General features: G+C 42.0%; 1 protein-coding gene across 2 annotated transcripts in view; it reads right to left on the reverse strand.

Moving 5' to 3' along the window:
- NUDT9 (nudix hydrolase 9) overlaps positions 1–7,141 on the reverse strand; it is a 28,072-nt gene extending 20,931 nt beyond the window's left edge. Inside the window, exon 1 of one of the 2 annotated variants that reach the window (XM_079795948.1) lies at positions 6,748–7,141. Coding sequence is in view for 1 of the 2 variants with exons in the window: in XM_079795947.1 (XP_079652073.1) it covers positions 6,114–6,220 (107 nt within the window). In the remaining variant the exon portion in view is untranslated. Of the gene's footprint in view, positions 1–6,113; positions 6,519–6,747 lie in introns of those variants that run through there. The other variant, XM_079795947.1, reaches the window with a different exon arrangement.
- Positions 7,142–8,157: the final 1,016 nt, after the last annotated feature.

The following is an 8,157-nucleotide window of genomic DNA, read 5'->3' on the forward strand; positions in this document are numbered from 1 at the left end:
TTAACCTGACCTTCAAGGACTCCCTACCACACTCCTCTTCAACTCTTTATGATTTTGCCATGCTGACCCAGTACGTACATAAAAACTCCCATGTTCCCTCCCAATATGGAAAGCCACACGCTGTTATTTCTGCCATCCTTCAGATCAAGGTTCACTTCCTCAGGGTAGTCTTCCTCCCTAACTCCCTAGGAGAAGTAAGTTTCCCCTGCTGTGTGCTATCAGAACTCCATTATACTTTTCATGGAATTGCCACAATTGGGATTTTACATTTATTAGGGTGCCACCTGATTTTAAGCAAATGGAGAACAGGGAGCATGTGTGTTGTAGCTCAAGCTTATGTGCTATAAAGAGACCAAATTTTTGTTTTAATTAGTGAAAAGGAGCTTGATTAGGACTTCATCTTTAAAAATAAAATTTTAAAATAGTTAAATAAGCTAGGTTATAACCATATACATACATATACATATATATATAAATGTATGTATATACATATACATATATATACACACACACACACTAAGTTTTAGAACAGAATTAAATATTTTGTTTTCAACAAATTCGTATAACTTCATAATACAATCTTTTCTTTTTACCTTCACAAATCACAAATCATAGGGGGTAATTTTGGCCAAAATATTAGAAGCCTTCATCAAAATTTTCCCAAGACCTCCTGACAGAGCAAGTTCCTCCTTTATTCTCTACTTGCTGCGCCACTATTGGAAGAACAGGTCCTGATCCTGCCCTACTACTAATAGTCGGGTCTGAGCCCCTCTGCCAGGGGCTGGACCTTCTTGAACACTGGGTGGTAGACGAAGAAGCCATGAGAAGTTGTGGGTTTATAAGAGAATCTTTATTGTAGAAGCCAGTGGCCATGTAGCCCAAGTAGCCATTGCTAACAAGGAGCCACTAAACAAAACAGTTCTTTAAGCAAAGTCCTATACAGTAGGTAGCTGAACACCAGCTAGGTAACAATACATCTTTCCTACATAGTAGCAGCAGCCTGTTCCTACAGCCATTATCTGAGTAGCCGCATGCTGCCTCTGTACCCAGCAGATAATGCAGCCTTGTACTGACTGGTCAGTAACAACTTTATACTACTTAGACAAAAGAGGCTTCTTTCCAAATAGTGATATCAGTCATCTGGATTATAGAAGGGCACGCTTGCACAGTGCATAGATTTTTGCGTTCTTGCATCTGCGTATAGCCTTTGGACACCCTGATTATGATTCCCATGCTCAGAGTGGCTTTGAACATCTTGCGTACTCTGAATAGGGCCTCCGCATTCTAATTGGCCTCGAGCATCTGGCATACTCTGAATAGGGTCCCCACACCTCCTTTAATCCTGTGATACTCAAATCATTCTTTCTTAAAACACTATCCTTTCTCAACCTTCTCTTTTAACAAGATCAATTGTTTATTTTCCATGTACCTGTCTCTGAACTGAAGCAAGCAGCCAAGGTTACTATCTGCCCTTTTGTTTTTTTAATGGACTTTATTGTTTACAGCAAATGTAAGACTTTTTTTTTTTTAAGAGCAAATGTAAGTGAAGAGCAAAACTGAGTGGAAAGTACAGAGCCCCACCCCCACCCCCAACACACACAGAGCCTCCCGACACTATTTGTTTCAATAGATCACCTACATTCACATCATTGTCCCCCAAAGTCTAGAGTTTACATTAGAATTTACTCTTGGTGTTATATATCCTATTGGTTTGGACACATATATAATGATATGTACCAGCCATTATAGTATCATACAAAGTAGTTTCACTGGCCTAAAAAATCCTGAGCTCTACCAGTTCATTGCTATCTGATCCCAACTCCAACCCTTGGCAGCCATGAATGTTTTTACTTTCTTCATTTTGCCTTTTCCAGAATGTCGTAGCATGGTTACTTTAATTTGGTAATGTGCATCCAAACCTCCTCCATGGTTTAACAGCTCCTTTCTTTTTAGAACTGAACAATATTCCATTGTCCAGGTATACAGGTTTATTTATCCATACACCTACTGAAGGACATCTTGGTTGCTTCTAAGTTCTGACAATTATGAATAAAGCAGCTATAAACATCAGTGTGCAAGTTTTGCGTGAACATTAAGTTTTCAATTCATTTGTGTAAATACCAAAGAGGGCAACTGCTGGATCATATGGTAAATTTTGTGAGAAACTGCCAAACTGTCTTTTCTTTTTTATTAACTGTTTTAATTCTTTCCAATTCTTGGTTGTCTATACCATTACGTGCTATTCAAGTTGTTCTCTCTCATCTTATTTAAAGACTTTGAAACAACTGCTATTTCATTTTGCACTCGGTTTGCATCTGTGGAGTATTGTCAAACACCCAATAATCAGGGAAGCCTGACCTATAAAAAAGTTAATAACCCCGGAGGGGCTCTTCAAAGTGTAAGGTGACTAATTTTATTCAAAGTGGTAGATTCAGTCCTGGTGGCTCAGTTGCTTCGAGAGTGGTCCTGTACAACAAAAGGTTTCGAGTTCAATTCCCAGTCATGGCAAATACCTAGGTTGCAGGTTGGATCCCTGGTTGGGGCCCATGGGGGAAGCAACCGATGGATGTTTCTCTCTCTCATCAATGTTTCTCTTCTCTTTTCTCTCTTCTCTCTCTCTCTCTCTCTCTGTCTCTGTCTCTCTCTCACATCAATAGACATATCCTTGGGATGGATTAAAAAATCCTTAAGGAAAAATAAAGTGATAGGTTATTTTCTTTCCCCCCACCCCATTATTTTCATGTTATGGTGAGTTTTGCTTGCCTAAATTGCCATAGTTTTGGAAATCTGAATAACGAACATTCAAAATAAGATCTTCATCACACACCTTAAACCCATACTCAATAAAAATGAGCATACATGCATGCAAATACATATCAGGCATGTACATTCAGAAAAGCAAAATTTTACATATGAAGTTCTAGTCTTTAACTCAATTCTATTACAAAATTAAGAGGGTTTTTTCATGGTTTAGTAAGGTAAGAAAAAAGTCAAGGGTCTTAATGAGATGCTCAACAGGAAACAGTGCCCTTGTTCCACTCTATCCTAACAAAGTACCAAAAATGTTTTCTAAGTATGAGGTTCTTTGTTCCCTGCTTTAGCAACAAGCATGTGCAATTCCACAAATCTGTTCCCACACTGACAAAATAAACTTACACACTTGATTATTTACTTTTCCAAAGATACTTAATTTTTCAAGAAAAACAGCAAAAATTCAAAAACTATGTATCTTACCACAGTAAGAAGTACTTAGAGTATATCTGCTGTTTAAATGTGATACACTGAAAGGAATCAGAACAAGCATATACACACTTTAACCGCTGATAGCTCAATTTTGAAAATGAACTGTATTTTAATAAATACTGCCTTTGTAATTATTCAAAGTGTGTACACATTTGGGGCGGGGGGAGGCATCCTATATATGATATACATATATGCAGCCTCCGTTATTTTATTAGATTACTGAATAGGTACAAAAAAATATATTTGACCAAGCAAATGGGAATTAAGTAGCTGATAAAGCTCATTTTACAAAGCAAAAACCAATTCCTAAAAACAGTCAAACTTGAAGAAATGCAATATTGATGCAGTACTTTGAGATAAAGCAAATTGCAACACCAATAACTAAATATGCATAGTATAAGCTATGTGCAAGACACTCTTCTTATGCTATAATACATTAACTCATTTTATCCTCCCAATTCTAAGGTTAGATATTATTAACCTTATTTTAGAAATAAGACCACCAAGGCCCAGAGAAGCTAATGAAGTTTATCAAGGTCACAAAACTGATAACAGGATCAGGATCCAATCCCAGGCAAGCTTGGTCCCAATTCTAGGCTCTTAAGATTATGCTATATCATCTCCATTTCATTTTCAACTCACATATATATTTACATGTATTCACAGGAATAAAATATATACCATTCTCCATACATTGCTGATAAATACCAATGGAAAATTTGGAAGCACTCACATCTTTATATACTATCTTTTTTTTTTCTCTAGAAATAGGCATTTGCAACTTTCTAGTCAAACCACAAAAACCAACTACAGCCCAGCCAGTGTGGTTCAGTGGTTGAACGTAAACCTATGAACCAGGAGGTCATGGTTCAATTCCCATTCAGGGCACATGCCTGGGGTTGCCGGCTCAAACTCCACTAGGAGGGGAGACAGCCAATGAATGTTTCTCTCTCATCATTAATGTTTCTCTCTCTCCCTCTCACTTCCTGTCTGAAATCAATAAAAAAATATACTTTTTTAAAAACCAACTACAAAACTATGACTTTCTGGATTTACCCAAATTATTAAAGCGCAGTAAAATTCTAGATGCTAAATTTCTTTTGTCTCTTCCAGGATGCCTTGCAATATAAGATACCTGATACTCAACACATACTTGTTGGCTTAACTTTTGGATTTTTCTTCCAAGCCAGTAAGCAGTCACAGGTTTTAGATATACTCTGCTTCACCTAGGATTCCCAGCATTATAAAAATGAAGAATAACGGCCAAGCAATTTTACATTATTCTAGTGGCATCTATCAAAAAGCAGCATTAGTGACTTCCAGAGAACATAGATGTTTATTCTTTCCCTCCCCAAATCCCATTGAAGAGATAGACAAATGTGTACTGGTAAAAGGCAACAACATCCACAGCAAGAAGAGAGAATAGGACACCACCAAGTGAAGGAGAGATTTCAACCAATTTCAGAAAGATTCCAAGTAGGTGGAATGATACTGACCTACAAACCAAAGTAGAGCAAATTAGATTTGAGAATATTCACAAAAGGGTGAGGAAAAAATGCCATTCCTACAAGAGGACCCTGAGAGGTTTCAAGATTGAAATAAGTGGGTCCAAATGTCCTAAGTGGACAGTGGGACAGTAACCATGAAAATCAGTCCCCTTCCCTGCCTACCCTTCAAACAAAAAGTCAGCAACCGTTACATTAGGATAACGCCAAAAGTTAAAAAAAATTAAGAACTAGGTCTTTTATTATGAATGTTGGTGTTAGCACAATAGAAACTTGGGCTTACTATTTCTACAACACACTGAGGAAGTAAAGTTAAAGCAGCTATGCTCAGCAAATAAGTTGCTCCACTAGCATAGACCCCAGGGAAAAGGGTAAGAGGGAGTTTCCCAGCCTGTCCACCTACCTGCGCACACACACTGAAACCTTCCAGTCTAGGCACCCTGGTACATGGTGGCAATACTCAATCAGTCCTCCCATGTAGAGAAAACAATGCTTATTATCTACATTTTACTGTATATTTGAAATATTCATGTAAATATAGATGGATAACCAGTGTCCACCAGATGTTTGAGAAGAAAAAAAAAAAGGAAAAAGAACCAAATGGTAACAGAACCACTTACCCAAAACAGACAGATAATTCAGGAAAAAGAAGGTAATTTTTTATCATTTTTATAGTTTCAAAACGTTTTTATGTTCATAAAATAAGAAAAGGCTTCCATAAAGAGTAGCGTAAGAAAAGGTTCTTGTCAAAATTTACAATCCCATAGAGATGACTAACGGAATGCACAGATCTTAAGTTTGAATGAATAATTCAGTAACCATTGTGTGTTTCCTGAACAATGGACTCGAAGAATAAAATCCTGAAAAGGGGAAAATAAAAATAGGAGGCAGTGTGAGACACAAGAAATCCCTAAATTTATCCAGAGTTGACAAATCAAGAAAGAGGCAGCTAATACCTACATTATCTACAATGAGGTTTAGAGGAAGAATGACAACTTTCGCTCTTCATTTGACACCAATTATACTGGCCACACATTTAAACTATATGCATGTATTCATTTTAATAACAATGTTTTTAAGTGTTAACCAGAAGAAAATAGCACAGGACAGCACCACACCCGAACAAGTGCTATTTAAACTCTCTGAGGACAACAACGTTGGTGACTTAGGAAGGATGGCACCAGCTTCCTTCAAAGGGCAGATAAAAACATTCTGAGCCTTTTTGAAAGCGTGTCTCTATGTGACTAAAAAAATCCGAGACGCAAGCAAAGCCTATAGAATCCGCCAGCCCTTCCAAGCTGGTTCCCACCGGCAACATAAGGACTGGGGAGGAGCCAGCACGAGGTGGGGTCGGGGGCGGGATACCTGCACTCCGGGATGCTGCAAAAGCCCGAGGACTTGACCGTCACAGAGGCCAAGGCCACAGAGAGAGACACGGTGGCTAAAGTCTTCCCCAAGAGGCGTCCGGCCATCAGCGCCCGCGGACGGCTTCACGCGGCGAGGTCGCTCTTAGCGTGGGCCGCAGCCTCCGCCCACCCCGCAGCCCCGGGCCCCGGGGAGCCAGCGGGCACTAGGACCCGGCCGCCCTCCCGTTCCCGAGAGGGAGTAGCTAGGTCTAATCTCATAAACACAAGGGGACCAGGACCCCTCCCAAAATAACAGTCCAGCGCTTCCCCAGTGGGTGAGAGTAGCCAGACCGGCCAAGGACGCCGAAGCTCCCAGCCCCCGCAGTCCGGGAAACAGCCAGCCGGAACCGGGACCGCCGGTGCGTGGCGGCGCTTTACGGCTTTGCCGCAAAGCAAAGGCCGTCCGGGCTGCGTCGCGCGCGGGCCTTCGCAGATCTCCCACTCCGCGCAGGCGTGGTGGGGGCGCGGTGGAGGGGACTAGCGAGAGTGAAAGAAGGCGAGGAACTGGAGAGGGAAGAGAGGAAGGAAGAGAGGGGGTTAGGAGAAGTTTGTTGTCCTTTTGTGGGGGCGGGGGGGGTGGAAGGATTACACACCGCTGATGCACTGAGTCACGCGCGTCCTGGTCGGATCTGAGTAAGCGGTCCCAGGGAAGGGAGGTAGGCAAGGGATGCAATCAGCGGAGCCGTCGCTCTTCTCTTCCTTTTTTAACCAGTTATTCGCTGCACTTGCTACGTTTGGCAGCGCATTGCCCGGGGCGATCCTGACGAACCGGAGGAGTACGCCATCTGTGAAATGGGCGCTCAGCCCGGAGCAGGATCGAAGGGGCAACGCCCAGGCAGGAGTTAGACCCACGGCCCGGCCGGCGGCTCGGTTAGTTGGACGGTCGTCCCAGCACCGGAAGGTCGCGGGCTCCATCCGGGTCAGGACGCACACCTGGGTCTCGGGTTCCCTCCCGGGCGGGGTGCGCACCGGAGGCCACCGACTGGTGCTCTCCCTCCCTCTCTAAAGTGAATAAAAAAGATCCCCTTAAAAAAGAAAATCAGATAAACTGCCAAACTGAAATTTGGAAAAGCAACTAGTAACCAGGGGTTTATCTTATGAATGTGGCAAACATTTAACTTTTAAGTACATGATGAGATGTTACAATGGTGTGTCATAGACAAAGACGTTATGAAACCTTCACTATTTTAAAAGCCAGGTTAATCAAACTAAGAAGTACAGCTCAGAAGACTGCAGAACTCTTGTCATGTAACGACTCCATCTAAACCAATGCGCCTGGAGACTTGACCAAACTAGTGTGGCATCTAGCAGCTTAAGGGTGTCCTAGGAGGATCACAGCAACAAAACCCGCCCACACCCTCCACGTCCCCGCTTAAAATGCCAGCCTCAGAAATCTCAACGCTGCCAGGAGAATTTATTGTTTATTCCATGCAAAACCTGGCGATTGGCAGGTTTAGAAAGCTTGCTATTATAAATCCTTTCTCTGCCTTTTGTGATGTAATCGACCACCCAGAACTGTTTACTCAAGGACCTGAGAGCCCTTTTGAAAAGCAAACATTCAGGGGATATGGTTCTGTACTATCTCCCAGCCCGGTGGAAGGATAAGGGTCCAACTTAAGTGGCACCTTTCTTCAACTTGCACAACTGCCTCCTGCTTTAAAAATAGAAATTTGTTTCTCCACCAATAAGCGCCAATTAACAAACCCAGATGACCTCATCCACCCACCCCCATAACACCCCTCAGTGCCTTTCCCTTGGCACACTCCACCCTTTAAAATGCCTCCAGCCTTCTGTTTCAGGGAAGTTGAATTCAGTTCATGCAGTAGTATTACTGAATTAAATGTGTCTTTACAGCTTTACCTAGCAAACAGCTTTATCTTTGATAGTTATTTTGGGTAGTCAAGTATTATTATTAAACTAGAGGCCCAGTGTAGGAATTCGTGGACGGGTGGGGTCTGGCCAGCCTGGCCCCAATCAGGGCAGATCAGGGCTGAGTTTGTCGG

Source organism: Cnephaeus nilssonii (assembly GCF_951640355.1).
Source record: "Cnephaeus nilssonii genome assembly, chromosome: 1".
Classification (NCBI taxonomy): Eukaryota; Metazoa; Chordata; class Mammalia; order Chiroptera; family Vespertilionidae; genus Cnephaeus; species Cnephaeus nilssonii.